Genomic DNA, 21,016 nt, shown 5'->3' on the forward strand with positions numbered 1-21,016 from the left:
AATGCTCCAAATAAAGAGCGGTTGGGACCTTACATTCATGGCATACCTATGGAAGTATGAAAGATTGAACTGTGAACACCAGCCACAAGTAGGAAAACTATCTCTCACCTCAATTTTTAACACAATTTAGCAAATTTATATATTTTTAAAAATACATGAATGTCTCTCTCTCTCTCTCTCTCTCTCTCTCTTGCACACACACACACCATTTCTTTCCAAGAATTGTTGTAGAATTAATGGAGATAGAAAGAACTTTTACTGAAAAGTAAGCAAACTTAAAGTGAACAGTTTATTTTAAAAGAACCCAAGTACATTTTTAAAAGAAAAGGAGTCACCATATTTCTTATTAATGGCATACAGGTATTTGTTAAATGGATGTGAACATTGATGATATTTGGAAGACTTACAAAAGGCAGCATGAGAAGCTCCAAGAATATGTCCCCCAGTAAAATAAGCATAAAAGTTGAAAATTATAAAAACAACTGCCTCAAGTCTCCAGACAGCTTCCTAAGGGTATACAGCAAATGAAGAAACATTCATTCAAGATAATCTTTTAAAACTCAGTAAGAACAAGAGTCTGGCATTGGAACTATAACTCCACTCCAGGTGGGTATGGCCAAGGTGATGGGGTTACCTCTCCCCCCAGCTCCTACTCAGAGGCCTCAGTGTTTTCCTGGGAAGGACAGGATGCCAGCATTTATCATCACACTCCACCCCAGATACTTGTGCACAGGCTAAATTATGGGTGAGTTTGGTCAGTGATTGGGGGATTGCTACCTCCACCTAGCCCCCACTTATCGGGCAGCTCATTTGTGGGTGGAGGTTCCATCCTAAATGAGACAAGCCAGGAAGACCAGAAGCTACTTCCCAGCACCCTGCTCCTAAAGTAGGGGTTTCACTCAGAGGAAAGCATATCATCATCCTTGTTCCCAGTTCTGAAATTCTGGCTTAAAGATTTTTCCCAGGAAGAAAGACAGACTGCAAAACACAGAACTCCAAAGCTGTCAAGAAAATGACTTTACTTGAAACAGAGGGTGGGGGGAGTTTAAATAAAAGTAATTACAAAGAGCCTGAGAGCTTCATGTGAGATGCAAGCTAAACCATAGGCCAGGAAGTTTACCAGAGAGAACCGGGGAAAGGAACATATAACAAGAGCCTTCCTGGGGTCAGAACAAGCCTTAAACACTGACCTCTGAAACTAATCCTACAAAGGAGTCCAAAATGAATTGGATGACATTATGGAGCAATTTATACCCCACGCATTGTTGAAAACATTAGAGCAATCGATCTGTAATGAGTGAAGGCTGACAGCGGGTGTGATACTAATACAGACTTAACAAAATAATCAGAGAAAGAGATAGTCAAAGAGACCCCTACTACAACCGCTGACATCCCAGGGTAACAATGCTTACGTCCAAGTCGTGCCCACTAAGGAGCAAATCAGAGGTTGCATACAGTCAGGAAAATAGCCTTAGTCCAGTCATGTCACTAAACAAACAAGTAAATAATCACAAATCTGTGGCATCAATATCCAGAGTTACTGTATTATAGTATCTAGACTATGCTGTTTTTGAAAAAAAAAAAACAACTGCAAGACAAAGAAACAGAAACTGTGACCCATACACAGAGAAAAAAAATAGGCAAAAGAAACTGCCTTTGAGAGGACCCAGGTGTTGGACTTAGCGAGGGCTTCAGAGAAAGTATTATAAATGTGTTCAAAGAACTAAGGGAAGTCATATTAAGGAGTAAAGGAGAAAACTACTTGGCAGTTCCTCAAGAAGTTAAACATAGAATTACCATATTACCCAGCTTCCACTCCTAGGTATATACCTAATAGTACTGAAACTAGGTACTCAAACAAATACTTATACACATATATTCATAGTAGCAGTATTCACAATAGCCAAAAAGTGGAAACAACTAAATGTCCATCACCAATGAATCAATAAACAAAATGTGGGGATGCCTAGCTCATTCAGTAGGGCACAGGACTCTCAATCTTGGGACTGTAAATTCTCTACCCACGATGGTGTAGAGATTACTTAAAAATAAAATCTTAAAAAAAAAAAAAAACAAGCATTCCCAGCAAAATAACACCAGCATTCTTCACAGAGGTAGAACAAACAATCCTAAAGTTTGTATGGAACCAGAAAAGACCCCAAATAGCCAAAGCAATCTTGAAAAAGAAAACCAAAGCTGGAGGCATCACAATCCCAGACTTCACATTGTATTGCAAAGCTGTAATCATCAAGGCAGTATGGTATTGGCACAAAAATAGACACTCAGGTCAATGGAACAGAATAGAGAACCCAGAAATGGACCCACAAACATATGGCCAACTAATCTTTGACAAAGCAGGAAAGAATATCCAATGGAATAAGACAGTCTCTTCAAGTGGTGCTGGGAAAACCGGACAGTGACATGCAGAAGAATGAACCTGGACTACTTTCTCACACCATACACAAAAATAAACTCAAAATGGATGAAAGACCTAAATGTAAGACAGGAAGCCATCAAAATCCTCAAGGAGAAAGCCAGCAAAAACCTCTTTGATCTTGGCCAACTTCTTACTCAACATGTCTCCAGAAGCAAGGGAAACAAAAGCAAAAATGAACTATTGGGACCTCATCAAAATAAAAAACTGACAGCAAAGGAAACAATAAGCAAAAACAACAAACTAAAAGGCAAACAACGGAATGGGAGAAGATATTTGCAAACGACATATCCAATAAAGGGTCAGTATCCAAAATCTATAAAGAACTTATCCAACTCAACACCCAAAAAACAAATAATCCAGTGAAGAAATGGGCAAAAGACATGAATAGACACTTCTCCAAAGAAGACATCCAGATGGCCAACCGACACATGAAAACATGCTCAACCTCACTCATCATCAGGGAAATACAAATCAAAACCACAATGAGATACCACCTTACACCTGTCAGAATGGCTAACATTAACAACTCAGGGAACAACAGATATTGGTGAGGATGCAAAGAAAGAGGATCTCTTTTGCATTGCTGGTGGGAAGGCAAACTGGTGCAGCCACTCTGGAAAACAGTATGGAGGTTCCTCAAAAACTTAAAAGTAGAACTACCCTACAACCCAGCAATTTCACTTCTAGGCATTTATCCAAGGGATACAGGTGTGCTGTTTTGAAGGGGCACATGTGCCCCAATGTTTATAGCAGGTCTATCGACAATAGCCAAAATATGGAAAGAGCCCAAATGTCCATCGATGGATGAATGGGTAAAGAAGATGTGGTATATATATATATATATATATATACCATGGAGTATTACTCAGCAATCAAAAAGAATGAGATCTTGTCATTTGCAACTACGTGGATGGAACTAGAGGGTATCATGCTAAGCGAAATTAGTCAGTCTGAGAAAGACAAATATCATATGACTTCACTCATATGAGGACTTTAAGATACAAAACAGATGGACGTAAGGGAAGGGAAGCAAAAATAAAAAAATAAAAAACAGGGAGGGGGACAAAACATAAGAGACTCTTAAATATAGAGAACAGAAGGTTGCTGGAGGGGTCGTGGGAGGGGGGATGGGCTAAATGGGTAAAGGGCATTAAGGAATCCTCAGATTGAATAACAATCTAAATTCCTTTTCATGTTTCATAATAGCTGATATATTGGACTACATCCTGTCTGTCTAAATGAGACTGACTAGTCCTCCTCCCCCCCTCCATACTTATTCACAGTTAGCTGAGTCTGGGACTCTGGGGGGCACTGTTGAGGTCATTACTGCAGATTGGCCTTATCTCACTATTTAGAATACTATTGATAGTAGCCTTAATTAAATGCTTTAAGAGACAAATTGAACAGATTTGGTTTCTCCCTTTGTTGGTCAAATTAGAGTAGCTGACTGAGTGGTGTACTTAAATAAATATTTGAGTTCAGCCAAGAACATGTCGGGTGGATGTTGGGAGAGGCAATCTGCCATGAACCTACTGGTTATGCCAAGAATGTAAGGCTTTGACTACTCTTTACCTAGGGCATTTCTCAAATGTGTTTTTGCAGCAAATACTGTCTCCTTCCAAAAAAGAAAAGCAAACTTGCTTCAGTTTACCATAAAAGTTGTGAATCACCCAAGCTCGTTGTTTTTCTCAAGCATTCATCTGGGCCCTACCTATATTACACGGTAGGACTTAGAGGGCATGAAGAGCCAGCATAAATGTGAAGCTCTGACTACTGCTCTTGTCACGTATAATAAAGTCCTTCTTCTTTGACTCGGGAATCTATCTTCTGCTAGCATTCATGAAATGGTAGTAGGCTAACTTGCAAGCTTGTAAGTGGGAGAAATTCTCAGACTCTGCATAGTTCTTGACAACTGCAAAATTCAATTCCAGGTAGTTTTTAAGTCAAAAAGTGAAAAGCCGGGGTGCCTGGCTGGCTCACTCAGCAGAGCATGATCTCAGGGTTGTGAGTTCAAGCCCCACATTGGGCACAGAGATTATTTAATTAAAAAAAATTTTTTTAAGTGAAAGATAAAACAACACATTTAGTTAATTTTTCCTAGAAAAAAGCATAGCAGATTAGCTTCATGAACTTAGGACAGTGAAAGAGTTCATAAACAGAATGCAAAAGAAACTTGCCATAAAGAAAACATTAGACTATACTTCAACATAAGACATGGGAAAGAGAGTGAAAAGGCAGTCCACAGAATGGGAGAATATAATTGCCACATATATAACCAACAGAAAGCTCATGTCCAGAATAGAAGAGGAACTCCTACATGTCGGTAAGTAAAATGTAGACCCTAAAGAAAACTGGGCAGGCTACTTGAACAGATACTCCACAAGAGACTATCCAAATGAACAATAAAGAAATGAAAACATGCTCAAATTAATTCATAATAAGGGGTTGCAATTTTTTAAATGTTTTTTTATTTATTTTTGACCGAGAGAGAGAGAGAGAGAGCATGAGCAGGGGAGGGGCAGAGAGAGAGGGAGACACAGAATCCAAAGCAAACCCCAGGCTTTGAGCTGTCAGCACAGAGCCCAACACAGGGCTCGAACTCAGACTGCGAGATCATGACTTGAGCCAAAGTTGGATGCTCAACCAACTGAGCCACCCAGGCGCCCCAATAAGGGGTTGCAATTTAAAGTCACATTGCATTGCTGCCATATATTCATAAATTGGCTACAATTAAAAAGACTGATAATGCCATGCTGACAAAGATATGGATTCCAGGAACTTTCACCAATTGAAGATAGGAATCAGTACAATCACTTCCGAAGACTGTTTGGCATGAAGCTAAACATATGCATACCCTATGAGCCAGCAATTCCACTTGTAGACATATACTTGATTAAAACAGGCACACGTGCACCAAAAGACCTGTCCAAGAGCATTCATATGAATATAATTTATAATAGTAAATTATAAACCACCCAAATGTTCGCTGACAATAGAAAAGACAAATTGTTCAAACAATGGAATATTATACAGTATTGAAAATGGACTTGAACAAACTCAAAATTAAAATCAACTTGGGACACCTGGGTGGCTCAGTCAGTTGAGCGTCCAACTTCAGCTCGGGTCATGATCTCACAGTCCATGAGTTCGAGCCCCACGTCGGGCTCTGTGCTGACAGCTCAGAGCCTGGAGCCTGTTTGAGATTCTGTGTCTCCCTCTCTCTGCCCCTTCGCCGCTCATGCTCTGTCTCTCTCTGTGTCTCAAAAATGAATAAACTTTAAGAAACAATTTTTTTTACATCAACTATAGCTACCTGCAACAATGCAGATGAATCTTGTAAACTTGTTAGCCAAAGAAGCCAAAGAAAAATGGTAGAAGAACGTTAAAACTAGACTGAATACAATCTAATGTGAAAAACATTAATGTGGATAGAGAAATTACTTACTGAGGAAAGGAATATTCTACAAGAAGAAATAATGATCATGAATTTGCAACTAACACCAAAGTCTTACTAAAAGGAATGTTGTCACATACAAAGACAATTGACACATTCAGCCATGGTAGGAAATTTAATATACTACATTTTACAATTATAGAAAACAATATTCTGTTATTTACACACATATACTTTAGTAGTAAAAATATACTAAAATCACGGACAGAAACTGTTTTAAAAGCTGTTTAAAAAAAGAAAAAAAAACTTCATGGTTGTGGTTGCCTCTACCAAGGGCAATAAAGAGAGTAAACCTATGTAGCTGTACAAAGGAGGCTTTAATTTTATCTGAAATGTTTTATGTCTTAAAGATATTTGACACAATATGATAAATAATAAATTTTAAAATTCTAGATTTATGATGCAAGGATTTTATGTCATTCTATTTTAATTTTATGTATTTAAATTTTTTCATTATAAAATAGTAATGTACAAAAAGCAAAAACTAGTAGAAATGAAAGTAACTTCATAGGGGATTAATCACTGGATTCTATTCCTGAAATAGTTATTGTACTATATGCTAACTAACTTGGATGTAAATTACAAAATAAATAAATAAAATAAAATATTCCCCCCCCCAAAAAAAAGAAATGAAAGTAACTTGATTTCAAAATACAAGTATTGTATTGTAAACTAAGAATTCTACAAATTTAGTAGAAAAAATAAGAACATAGATGAGTTGGGGTGGCTGGGTGGCTCAGTTGGTTAGGCGTCATGCTCGGCTCAGGTCATGATCTCATGGTTCGCGGGTTTCAGCCCCACATCGGGCTCCGTGCTGACAGCTCAGAGCCTGCATCCTGCTTCAGATTTTGTGTCTACCTCTCTCTCTGCTCCTCCCCCACTCATGCTCTGTTTCTCTCTGTCTTAAAAATAAAAATAAACATTAAAAAAAGAACATAGAAGAATTAATACTATCCATAAACAATCATATATGTCCACATAATATATTTGTGTGCATACACATATATACATGGAGAGATATAGTTAGACAAACATGCATAATGGAGAGAACATTACATCTCTTAGAGAACATACATTCTCTAAATGTTTATAGAGCAAATACAAATTCAGTCATATATTTGGCCACAAAAACAACTCTTACAAATTTAAGTCAAAAAATAGTAAAATAGGCAAAGGATATGAATAGACAATTTAGAGAAATAGGTTATCCAGATAGCCAATAGTTTCATGAAAAGATGTCAAATTTACAGTAAATAGAGAAATGCAAATTAAAGTAATAATGTACCACTTTTCACACATAAGATTTTCCAACATTCAAGAGTAGGTAGACTTTTAAAGCAGTGGTGAGTGAAAAACTAGATAAATCTATGACAAATACCACATATATAAATTAGAAATACAAGCATGTTAAAAGGACACATACATCAAAAGGGTACATACTAGACATTAGATTCCTGGATGATGGAGGATGTGATTGGGAAATGGAGATAATGGAAATGAAAAATTAAGTAAAATAAACCTATTGCCTGAGGGATGTAAAGAAATAGGGTAGATATAATAAATATGAAGTGTTATAGACTTTCTAGAAAACAATCTGACAGCATATGTTAACATGTCCTAGAAGCAGTGGAATATCATATATAGACTGACTAAATAAATCATCCACACTGTGAAATGTTATATAGCCATGAAAGGAGCATTAGAACTATACTTGATGCTTTGAAGAATTTTGTAAGATATTATTGAGTTAAAGAGGGTATAGAAAAGAGTACACAGTGATGCCATTTTAGGAAACAATGATCATCCACCCCCCACAACCCTTTAAATGTGTATGTGTGTATGTTTGTGTGTGCGTATGTGTGTGTGTAAAAGCATAGAAAAAAATAAGAAAGAACATACACTAGATATTAGTGGGAGGAAGGAAGGAGAAAGGATCAGAGAGGGAAATTCATGAATGTAAAATTATATATATGTGGGGATATTTGTAGTCAGAAATTTAAGGAAGATTTATATTTATTTGTTTTAAGTATGAGGTTCTCAGTTGGAATTTCAGGCCACATATGAGATATGTTGGTCATATGGGTCTTGGTTATTGCCTGCTCTGATAACCCTACTCTAGGCATATACAACCCTGGTTGTTATCTCCATGATTTGTACTATTTGTGCAGTCTTTATGGTCATAGTTCTTTCATGATTTCATTACACAAATAATTTTTAAGAAAAATCATGAAAAGTTTGCTGCATGAATAGATAAAACTTGTCAATTAACAGGCCCTAGCTCACTGTTTATTTAGGAATATGTAACAGAAATGTTAGTAGTATGTCTTAGGAATTAGAGAAAAACTTAGGACTTAGGAAAAACTTTTTTTGACATTTAGAATGCATTTTAGTAAATGAGGTATGCTGAGAAAAAAAATGTGAGGGAAGAGCCTCTGGTCCACAACTGAGTACACGCTAGGCTTTTAAATCTTACCAAGCTTATGTTGCAAATATTTATATTAAATGTACACCCTATTTATGAAAGGACTAAGTGCTAACAAACAGCATCAAATATTAGGAATCAGTATAGGTACCATGTAATTTACTGTATTGTTTTGTATTTCAGATGCCTTTGGTGCTTCATGAAGAATATTTCCAGATATATCACAGACATTAAGCCTTTGCCTCCAAACATAAAAGACAGACTGATTAAAATAATGAGTACCCAGGGGCAGATAACAGATTCAAATATAAGTGAGGTAAGAGTATGTATATTTGTAAAGCAAGCATATTATATTTTACTATTTAGATATGGTTTCAGATTTTTAGAGCAATGGCATATAGTAGGTTTAGTAATAATGGTTTTTTTTAGGTTTAGTAATAATTTCAAAATATAATAAAACATTGGGGTTCTTTTTTTCTCTGCATATAACCAAATGTTTATGTGTAATAGTTACTTAAAAATCTTCTCCCACCATTCTTTCATCTGCTTCCCTTGTCTTCATTATACCAGCACCCTTGATCTCTACATTTTTTTAAAGTTTTAAGCTTTTTGAACTATTATAGCTCAATAAGTCTGGAAAAAATTAAAATGCAGGGTGAATACACAAATGGCAAAAAAAAAAAAAAAAAAACCCACAGTAAGAAATATATGTTCTATTATGCCTCTGGTACACAAACCACATTTACATGTAACATACTGTGTGCAGTACACTTGGATATTTTCTATTTTGTTCTATTATGTCTTATTTCAATTTACAAAAATGTTGATCAGAGTCCACTAAGTTGATTTTATCCACTCATGGCTAACAATCAGCAGTTAAAAGCCACTCCTGTAAACTCATTCTTCCGGATACCTCCCTCCTGCTAACTAATACTCACTCTCCCTCCTTACAGCTAAGCTAAAATTGGCTATTCTATAAGGCAATAAGTATAGTAAAGGCCTCCAACCTGATTTGAAATCCTAGCTTTGCCACTCTCTAACATTGAGCGTCAGTGCCCTTAACTATAAAATGGGTTTGTAGCCATCATCACTGTCTTCAGAGACTCTAGTCTAGACTAGACTAGTCTACTATAGAAACTCTGGTTCTAACTACCAACTGCTGACTTTAGTACACATTCTGCCCAAAGCCCGGAATCAAAAGGGAACAAACTGTGGTGATAGCACTCCAGCATATGACTGTCCCTGTGACCTCTCTTTGTAATTGCACTTACATGTGCCATTAGTGTTTCTTTTAACAGCCTGAGGTACCTGTAGTGCTTTGATTTCTTCATGTTAGCTTGCACTGGAACATAGACATTTTAGTGTTGCAGTCTGCTTGACTCAATGGAGGTAGAATAATATCCCCAGGTTCTTACTGCCAGTGGTTCTGTGGATATATATAGTTTGTGTATGGCTCACAGAAGAAACATTATGAAACTACAGAAAATTGATGCTTTTCCTCATTTCCCCACTATCCCCATTTTGTTCTAACCCTTTAGCTTATATTGGAGTGGCTTAAATGTTCATTTTATGACAATCCTTAATATTCATTTAAACTTCATTTTACCTGAATAGGAAAGGGCTAAGGGGTGAATGAGATAGAGAAAAAACAGAAGTATGCTTTCTTTAGTGCTCTCTCTCAAATCCCTGTCCTATAAAATGGAGTCCTGCTTATGAAATTATTCAAAAAGCCAGATCTAACATCTGTTGCAAAGTTGAATGCATCATTGGATGGCTCTTTTTGAAATATTTCCTAAATCTTTTTATAGTTAGATGGAGGAGGCCTTTCTAAACATGACACCAAAGTTAGAAACCAAGAAGAAAACTATTGATGGATTTGATTACATAATAATATGAAATTTCTTACTGCAAGAAGAAAAAAAAAGAAAGTCAAGTAACAAACTAGGAAAAATATTTGCAATACACATGTAATTCTATAGGTTTGTTATCTTGATAACAAACCAATAAGAAAAATCAAAACAAATACTAAAACAGAAGAATCAGGAAATACTCAAAGGAAAAAATATAAATCACTATCAGTGTATAAAAGTATATTTAACCTCATTAGTAATAAAAGTCACAGTTTGCCTTTCAGTTTGGCATTGCCAGAGACTTAAAAAATAATAATATCCAGTGTTGACAATAGTGTGGGCAACAGTCACTTTTGTCTCCTGTTGGTGGGAGTGTGAATTTATAAAAACCTTTTAGGAGGACAGTGTGGCATTAACTATCAAAAGTCCTAAAAATGTACTTACTGTGGACTCAAAAATTTTAGTCCTAGTATTTTTTCCAGTTTTATTGAGATATGATTGACATATAACATTGTGTAGGTTTACAGCCTACAACATAATGTGATGATTTGATACATTTACATATTGCAAAATGATTACCACAATAGGGTTATTTAGCATCTGCATTTACCATTTACTTCTGACATGAATCCCAAGAAATAATAATCAGGAAAGTACATAGGTATGCTCATCATAATACCATTTATCATAATAGTTGACAGTTACATATAACACATAAGCGAGACACCTTTGTCACAAAATATTCTACCAATTTTAATAAAGAGGGTATTGAGGCACATACACACACACACACACACACACAAACCAGAATTGGATCACACTCAAAGGGTTCAAACTCAGGCAGTCTGCCTCCAGAGGACATGTTCTTAATCACTATACTATATTGCCTCCTAACTCAACCTAAATGTTCAACTGAAGTGTTTGTCAGTGTAGGATGCATTTAATACATTATGGTGCATTCATAAAATGGAATCGTATGTAACCACAATAAGTTGTTTTTGTAAAAAGTGCTCATCTTATATATAATCTGATCCCATTTTTCTTCAAAGTTGTTTTGTTTTTTTTTTTTTAAGTCAAAAAACACCAAAACTAAAATGCTTTTCTCTGGGCATTGGTATGATGGGTAATTTAAGTTATAGTGGATAAAATCATAGCCTTTGGAATTGGAAAGACCTGGTTTTCAATCTTAGCTCTGCTTCTTTTTTGCTGTGTACTTTGTGTTACTATTTAAGCTCTGGATGCCTCAGTTCCCTCCTTTATAATATGGTAATGACGAATCTCTCAAGAGTGTTTGTGTGTTTGAGAAAGAGAGAATACTAAATGGCATCATGTATATAATGTACTTAGTACTCTTCTTATTTTTATAATTTTTCTATATTGTCTAAATCTTTTCAGTAATAATACATTACTTTTACATTCAGAAAAGTAAAGTTAGTTCTACTTTGGAAAAATAAAGTAAAAAGAACGCCCAAGAAAAGAGCTCAAAACCCTTTGAAATTGATTTGCTATATTTGTTGCTTTCAAGTAAACATTCAGAAATACTGGGTCTGCTTGTACTAGCTCCCAATAAGAATGAAGGAGGTAAATGTTGTAGATAAGTAATATTCATATCCTATAACCATTCAGTGTCTAAGTGATTAAAGACTCATACCTGCTGAGCAGAGGCATGTAGCCAGGATCTCTAATAATAGTCAGGATCTACTGAAAAAAGATAAGCACATGCCACCACCTCGATCCTGCTTCTCAGGTCCCAGCAAAGACTTTGGGGATGCTAGAAGCTGCACCTCCAGTTAGAAGTGGGCTTGTATTTTTCCTGCCTTACATATGTGTCTCCACACAGATATGTCTTTGTATTCTTTGCTACATTTTCCATCCACCATTTATCTGATGGGACCACCAAAACACTGAATATGGAATAAACATTTATATTCATAGGAAAAATTAATTTTTAAATCATGTATTTTTTATAGATTTTACATCCTGAAGTCCAAACTCTAGATCTACGGAGCTGTGATATTTCAGATACTGCTCTCCTGCACCTGTGCAACTGCAGAAAGCTGAGGAAATTAAATTTAAGTTCCTCAAAAGAAAACAGAATTTCCATAACTTCAAAAGGTCTGTTTGTTAACACTGAATAAATTGGTAGACTACTATTCCTCATCTAGTATAATTTTGGAACAAAGAACGGGAAGGAGGGGTAGTAAATTTGTCAAAAGTGAGTACAAAGATATCAAAGAAACAGAAACTGTATTTATCAATAAAAATATTCAAACTAAGGGTACCTGGGTGGCTCAGTCAGTTATATGTCTGACTTCAGCTCGGGTCATGATCTCACGGCCCATGGATTCAAGCCCCATGTTGGGCTCTGTGTTGGCAGCTCGGGGCCTGGACCTTGTTTCAGATTCTGTGTCTCCCTTGCTCTCTGCCCCTCCCCCACTCATGTATATATGTGTGTGTGTGTGTGTGTGTGTATATATGTACATATATATATATATACACACTCTCTCTCTCTCTCAAAAATAAATAAACATTAAAAAAAATGTTTAATATTCAAACCAAGCGAAAGAATCCAAATTAGAGTTCCTGCTTATAATCTTTGCTGAAAGTTAAGAATACACTAAGTCACTACTTGCAATTTAAACATATTTTTTTTAATTTTTTTTTTAACGTTTATTTTATTTTTGAAACAGAGCATGAACGGGGGAGGGGCAGAGAGAGAGGGAGACACAGAATCAGAAGCAGGCTCCAGGCTCTGAGCCATCAGCCCAGAGCCCGACGCAGGGCTCGAACTCATGGACCGTGAGATCGTGACCTGAGCTGAAGTCGGACGCTTAACCAACTGAGCCACCCAGGCGCCCCTAAGCATATATAAAATAAACATGGATGGACACCTCTGTATTTTAAATATTTTTCCTGGTATAATAGAATAAGAAATGACCAGTTCATACTTTAAGGCTTTCTTGAGGCTTACTTTAAGCCTTGAGTCTTAAGCCTTTAAGCCTTAAGGCTTACTTTAAGGCAAAATTACAACAGAAAGTTAAATCATCATCAGAGGAAGGTTACTAAGCACTCTGCTATCAGTCTGTACAATGCATAGTTTATTTTTTGTTTTTATGTCTTTTGATTAAAAAAATTTTTTTATTGGAGTAGGGTTGACATACAATGTTACAATAGTTTCAGTGGTACAAACTTAGTGATTAGACAAGCCTGTACATTATGCGAAGCTCACCACAAGTGTTGCTTCCCTCTGTCACCATGCAAGACCATTACAATACCATCAACTATATTCCCTACGCTGTACCTTTCATCCCCTACAATGCATAGTTTTTAATAGCCAGTCAGACTGCATTTTTCAGTGTCACTATTGCATGAATTACAGAGTTTTGGCCCTTTTTTTCTATCAATATAGAATTTTAACCTTTCCCTTCAATATAAGAAAGAGAGACTATCAATGGACGAATGGATAAAGAAGATGTGAGATATATATATATATATATATATATATATATACACACACACACACACACACACACACACACACACACACACAGTGGTATTACTCAGCAATCAAAAAGAATGAAATCTTGCCATTCACAGCTACGTGGATGGAGCTAGAGGGTATTATGCTAAGCAAAATTAGAGAAAAACAAATATCATGACTTCATTCATATGAGGACTTTAAGACACAGAACAGATGAACATAAGGGAAGGGAAGCAAAAATAATATAAAAACAGGGAAGGGATAAAAGCATAAGAGACTCTTAAATATGGAGAACAAACAGAAGGTTACTAGAGGGGTTGTGGGAGGGGGTAGGGGCATTAAGGAATCTATTCCTGAAATCATTGTTGCACTATATGCTAACTTGGATGTAAATTTTAAAAATAAATTAAATTAAAAAAAAAAAGAGGGACTGATTTGTCTAGCTAGGTTTCTGGAAAGTTTTGTGAGTAGTTGGCTATATTTTGCAGTCATCTTGGTTAGCAAGTTAGGCTACCTATAATATTACAAAGAAGCTTAAGTTTTTTAAATGTTTACACAAATAGTAACTCACTAAAAAGAACTTTCATGCTGGACACTGATAAATAAAATAAAAGTTCTTTTGGGGGGTAAAAAAAATAAAAAATCAAAGATCTTAAGATACAGAGAACAGTAAAAATGACCTACATATGAATTTCCCATCTTCCCTTTTGTGTATTTTGCTCATAGAGCTATCTTTTAACACTGTTGTAATGTGTGTGCATGATTAAAAGGCCCAGGATTCCCAAAGTACTCTCATTTATGTGGCTCATTATCATGTACCAGTCTCCAATGTGCATTTACATCAGTTTAATTGGATTTAAGAGTCAAAGGGGGAAGAGAGAGTGCAGAAACATATGTATGATTCCTAAGGATAACAATGAAAACTATTACCTAAGACATTGGGGCAATTTAACTTTTGATTTCCCTTCAGAGTCCACAAGAAAATTAACTTTATTACTTTAAAACTTTTGTTTTAACAAAAAGATTTATCTACTATTTAATTGCCTAATTTGGTTCTGAATAACTTTTGGCTGTTTCCTAAAGGCAAATCTACTTGTCAACAGTAAAGCCTTGCCATTCATTACAGATATTCTGAATGATATACTACAGACTCTGTAGAGAATTCCTGAAACTTTCCAAAAGAGTTTTAATAATGGCAGCATCACTGGAAAATAAGTATATCCTCACAGACGGACTACTTTACAAAAGGCTAGCATACAGTTGGATACATCAATACTGGTGACTGCTAAAATGAAAATCAGTCACATTTCTCATATACATGCATATATAGCTCATTGATACATAATTATGTTTCCCCTCAGGAATAAAAGCAGTGGCTTCCTCCTGTTCATACCTGCATGAAGCTTCTTTGAAAAGATGCTGCAATCTCACTGATGAAGGAGTCCTTGCTCTTGCACGTAACTGCCGGCTACTAAAGATCATTGATTTAGGTGGCTGTTTAGGTATTACTGATGTGTCCTTACATGCATTAGGAGAAAACTGCCCATTTTTGCAGTGTGTTGATTTCTCAGCTACGCAGGTAAATGAAATACAGACTTACTATATAGAGACTGTATGTGTTTGCCCAGTGAACTTCCATGACTCATCAGAAGAGCATAATTAATTCTTTTGGTTGTTGTTGAATTTGTTGACTACCTCATGCTTCACTGTTTATATAATTGCAATATAATTTGGCACATTTCCCTCAATTATTTTAAGTAAGGGTGAAAAAGATAAGTGTGGCTAAAACACATGTTTGCTAAATGGGAGGCGATAAAACTATACATAAATGATTAATAATATTTAGAAAATTTAATTCCATCTTTCCCATTTGTGTGCTGTGTTGCTTTTTCTCTTTGCTTAGGTGTCAGATGATGGGGTGGTTGCGCTTGTTAATGGACCTTGTGCCAAGAAATTAGAGGTAATTTTTAAATATCTATGAAGTTGGTGCTGACTAAATTCTTTATATTATCATCAGAAATTATTTTTTGAATGTAGCAAACAACCAATGCCTTATAAATTAGGTGTTTCCATGGCATTATTTTGATTGGGTTTGCTTTGGGTTTTTGCCTCCACCTCTTTATTTCCAGAGTGAAGAAAAACAGTAAAGTTAGATAAAGCATGCTTCAAATAAAAACCCATTCTGCTTCTAACAAAAGGTCTCATTTTCCATAAGTTTTAGTTTCTAACACATTTAAGGATAATCTTATTATGGGTAAAGATTATGAAAGTTTATCAGTGTAAAAATTACATTCTTTAGAATCTTCATTGCCAGGACTACTTAGTCCCTTACTATTCTATTTTCTTAATATACATGAAGGGATTCAGAATATGCCAGTCACATAAAACTTATTTTGAGCTAAAGATGTTTAAAAATCAACAGATGCAGGTGCCTGGGTGGCTTAGTCAGTTAAGCATCCGGCTCTAGATTTCGGTTCAGGTTGTGATCTCATGGCTAGTGAGTTCGAGCCTCACATCAGGCTCTGTGCTCGAGGTGTGGAGCCTGCTTGTGATTCTCTCTCTCTTTCTCTCTCTCTCTCTCTCTCTAACCCTCCCCAGCTTGCTCTCTTCTTTCTCTCAAAGTAAATAAACTTTAAAAAAATCTACAGATGCAAAAAGAGGCTTTGTCTGAAACACACACACACACACACACACACACACACACACACACACACCCCATCTGCCTAAAAACAGAGACTTCCAAAAGCATTCAACTGCCTCGAACCCCTTTCAAGGAAGACTACCCAAAACCAGGAAGATTGCTTCCATCACTGGAGGAATCAAATGAGAAATTAATAAACAAACATTGTCACAAGACTATCATACCTCCTTTACTCTCTAAAGGCCCATTTTGTTTTCCCTAAAAGTCATCTATTTTTCTCTAAGTGTCCTATCTCCCCCTCCCTTTCTCCTGTTAAGATGATATATAAACTCAAAATCATAGCCATTTCTTTGAGCCACTTTCTTTGTGAGCTAGTGTGTGAATAAACTTTGTCTTTTCTCTTGTTAGTCTGTCTTTGTCAGTTTAATTCACAAGCTCCCAAAGATAGAACATAATAGAATAGAGAAAAAGTTTTCCTCCCCAACAGCTGCATTGTACAGCTATTTAAAAAACTCCTAAATTAATGTGCAGCCCTTCCATTCAGTGACTGATGTGGCACCTATAACCTGTTTCTAAATATATTAAGAAGCCTTTTATCCCAGGATTTTGGTTTCTGCCTTTCCCAGTTTATAGTGGGGGTTTTTAAGTCTTATTAATAAGCCACATCAAATGTTTTTTGGAAGTAAACAGGCTGTAAATGAATTATAAATGTTAATACTAACTATCATAATAGAATAGCAGTGCCATGCTTTTGCCCAAATATTTCTCCTTGAGTTATTGCCCTGAGATAATTTTTTTGTTTTTATATCTGCATGCTGCTTGTATGTATGTGTGTTTGCATGTGTATGTGTATATATACATACATATAGCATATATATTTTTACAAATCCTTTGATTAGCAAATTACCATATTTTCTTATACCAAGTTCCAAATTCCAAATTGCATCCTAACTGTAGGGGTAATAAACTCTGCCATAACGTTTACTGTTTGAAATACTAACATTTGTTGAGCACTTACTATATATTACATACTGTTGCCTTATATTCATTAGGTTATCTAATTCTTATAACAACATTATCCTATAATCATCATAATTTTTTTTAAGTTTAGAGAGAGAGAGCATGAGCAGGGGAGGGGATAGAGGGGGGCGGGGAGGGAGAGAGAGAGGGAGAGAGAGAGAATCTCAGTCAGGCTCTATACTCAGCACAGAGCCTAATGCAGGGCTTGATCCCATGACCCGGGGATCATGACCTGAGCCACAATCAAGAGTCAACACTCAACCAACTGAGCTACCCAGGAGCCCCCATCATCATTTTTAATAAAGTTCCCAAACAGTTAACACAGTTTACCATTCCCAAATAAAACTACCAGGAAATTAGATGTTATGCAGTGATAGGAAACATACCGGCATATTTACTTCAGTGTTACAAAACTAGGAGCACCAACCTAAGCAGACTTAGGAAGAGATTCAGGAACCAATAAGTGTTGGCAATTATACTGCCATATCATTCAATTTTTCATATTTTCAATCTTACAAATCTTATTTCTTTAAGTGCCAAAATATTTCAATGGAAATATTTCTAAACTTCATTAGAAGTTGGGTCACCTGGGTGGCTCAGTCAGTTAAGCCTCTGACTGCAGCTCAGGTCATAATCTCACCGTTCAAGCCTCACATTGGGCTCTGTGCTGAGAACTCAGACCCTCGAACCCACTTCAGATTCTGTGTCTCCCTCTCTCTGCCTCACCCCGACTCACACTCTGTCTCTCTCTGTCTCTTAAGAATGAATAAACATTAAAAAAAAATTTTTAAAGAAGGGGCACCTGGGTGGCTTAGTCGGTTAAGCATCCAACTTTGGCTCAGGTCATGATCTTGCAGTTCATGAGTTCGAGCTCTGAGTCGGGCTCTGTGCTGACAGCTCAGAGCCTGGAGCCTGCTTCAGATTCTGTGTCTCCCTCTCTCTCTGTTCCTCCCCTGCTCATGCTCTGTCTCTCTGTCTCTCTGTCTCTCTCTCTCTCAAAAATAAACATTGAAGAACTTAAGTCCTTCCTTAAAGTAAATATACTTTGACTTTTGTCTGATAGCATCTAGTATTTATGTGACCACAATTTCTGGCTCATTGAAACACAAACTTTTTCATCTTTTTTACTGATTTTTCTCTTGTGGGCAATATGTATTCCTACCTTTTATCACATGCTCTGTTTTAATCTCTTGCTTTTTATATGTTCTCTTCCTGGAAATTATATTATCAATGTTACTGAATTGTTTATAACTTGAAAATAAATTTGGGGATGCCTGGGTGGCTCAGTCAGTTGGGCATCCATCCTGCCCTTGATTTCAGCTCAGGTCATGATCTCATGGTTTGTGGGATTGAGCCCAGCATTGGGCTGTGGGCTGATAGCATGGCGCCTTCTTGGGATTCTCTTTCTCCCTCTCTCTCTCTGCCTCTCCCCTGCTCATGCTCTCTCTCTCTCTCGCTCTTAAAATAAATAAATAAGCTTTAAAAAAGAAATAAAGACAAGAAATTTGATTAAAAATCTAAGGACTTCAGGTACCTGGCTGGCTCAGTCAGTAGAGTATGCAACTCTTGATCTTAGTGTTATGAGTTCAAGCCCCACATTGGGAATAGAGCTTACTTGAAAGAAAGAAAGAAAGAAAGAAAGAAAGAAAGAAAGAAAGAAAGAAAGAAAAAAGTCTAACAACCTTTCCTAAAGACTGAGAAACAGTTATACAAACTTATGTTACAACATTTATTGAATGTCATGATTGTTTTTGAAATTTCCGTTGATTTAAGTTCCCAGTGGCAGAGACCATTTTGTTCATCATTTTATCATCATTTTAGCCCTATGTATTACTGCAGTTCCAGGCACATGATAGTACCTCAATAAATGTTATCATATTGACTTTATATTACAGTCATTTTGTAAGTTTCTACAGTCTTCATCGTTAAAAGTTTTTTTCCTGTAAAATTTCATTTATTCAACAATTATTTATTAAGCACTTGCTATGTTCTAGGCATTGGTATATCAGAGAACAAAATCTGTTCATACAATGTATCATTCCTTAGTTTAATCATTTTTTTCTGTTATTGGTAATCCAGATTATTTCCAGTTTTTAACTGTTAGAAATAGTCATATGTTGGGGCTTACAAATTTTTTCTTCCATTGCTGTAACAAACCCCAAAAAATGGAATCAGTGGGTCAATAGGTATAGATATTTTAATGCTCCTAAATTCATATTGTAAGATTGTTTCCTATAAAGGTTATGTTGTGAATTCACAATTTTGCCAAGACCCCAGTTTGCAACATTGAATCTTTTTTTTTAAATGCCTTAATATATTTTAAATGGTACCTGGGTGGAGCGCTATTCCTTCCATCTGTTCTCAAATTGTATTTCTTTGTCCGTATCCTTTGCCAATTTATATCATAGGCTACCTTTGCCAGTTTATAACAGAAAATGTTTTTTTCCTCAATTTTATGAGTTTTCGGTATACGCAGGTTTCCTTTACTTACAAGATATGATTGATTATAATATGCACACCAACTTAATATCAACTTTTTGGAAGGAAAAAATATTAATGCCATAAATAAATGTGTCAACCATTATATAACCTTACTTCCAAAATTCTTTTTTTTAAGTTTGTTTGTTTGTTTAGAAAGAGAGACAGCATGAGTGAGGGAGGGCAGAGAGAGACAGAGGGAGAGAGAGAATCCCAAGCAGGCTCTGCACTGTCAGCACAGAGCCCAATGAGGGGCTCAAACTCACAAACTGTGAGATCATGACCTGAGCGGAAATCCAGAGTCAGGCAGTCATCCGACTGAGCCACCAGGGTGCCCCCTTACTTCCAAAATTCTTAAAATATTTTTTGCTGTGGTCAAATATACACAATGCAAACTTTACCACTTTAACCATTTTTAGTGTACAATTCAGTGGAATTAAGCACATTCACATTATTGTGCTGCCAACACCACTATCCATTCCCAGATATTTTTCCTCATCCTACAGTGAAACTCGTTACCCATTAAAACAGTAATTCCCCATTACCCCTTATGCCCAGCCTCTAACTATCTCTATTCTACTTTCTGTCTCGATGAATTGCCTATTCCAGATAACTCATATATAAGTGGATCATACAATATGTGTCCTTTTGTGTCTGACTTATTTCATTTAGCACAATGTTTGCAAGGTTTATCTCTGTTGTTGCACATATCAGAATTTCGTTCCTTTTAAGACTGAATAATATTTCATTGTAGATATATGGTATATTCATATATATATGCAGAAACATGTGCATGCTTATATATGAATATATTTGTATATGTATGCTTATGGGTGTGTATATATAAGTACATAAACATTTTGTTTATCCATTCACCTATCAATATTTGTTTCTACCTTTTGGCTATTATGAATACTGCTGCTATGAGCATAGGTATACAAAAATATGTTCGAGTCTTTGCTTTCAATTCTTTGGGCATTTACCTAGAAGTGAAATAGCTGGATTATATGGTAATGCTATGTTTAATTTTTTTAACGAACTGTCATACTATTTTCATAGTGGCTGTACTATTTTATATTCCCACCACCAATGCAGAAGGATTCCAAATTAAAACATCAAACAAGGGGTATATAATATTTCAAACATATGAAAAAGTATAGAAAGTAATATAACATAAACCTGTGGACCAAACACTTGAATTTTAACATTTTTTTTAAATTTATTTATTTATTT

General features: G+C 35.9%; 1 protein-coding gene across 2 annotated transcripts in view; it reads left to right on the top strand.

The window, feature by feature from the left end:
- Nucleotides 1–21,016, top strand: part of AMN1 (antagonist of mitotic exit network 1 homolog) — a 57,098-nt gene that overhangs the window by 14,231 nt on the left and 21,851 nt on the right. For both annotated transcript variants that reach the window (XM_053895997.1, XM_019452395.2), the window contains 4 exons: nucleotides 8,497–8,629; nucleotides 12,134–12,278; nucleotides 15,006–15,223; nucleotides 15,548–15,604. In XM_053895997.1, coding sequence (XP_053751972.1) covers nucleotides 8,497–8,629; nucleotides 12,134–12,278; nucleotides 15,006–15,223; nucleotides 15,548–15,604 — 553 coding nt within the window. The remainder of the gene's footprint in view (nucleotides 1–8,496; nucleotides 8,630–12,133; nucleotides 12,279–15,005; nucleotides 15,224–15,547; nucleotides 15,605–21,016) is intronic.

The sequence above is a fragment of the Panthera pardus genome, unplaced genomic scaffold, assembly GCF_024362965.1.
Source record: "Panthera pardus isolate Hobbes unplaced genomic scaffold, ASM2436296v1 HiC_scaffold_6, whole genome shotgun sequence".
In the NCBI taxonomy this organism is placed as follows: Eukaryota; Metazoa; Chordata; class Mammalia; order Carnivora; family Felidae; genus Panthera; species Panthera pardus.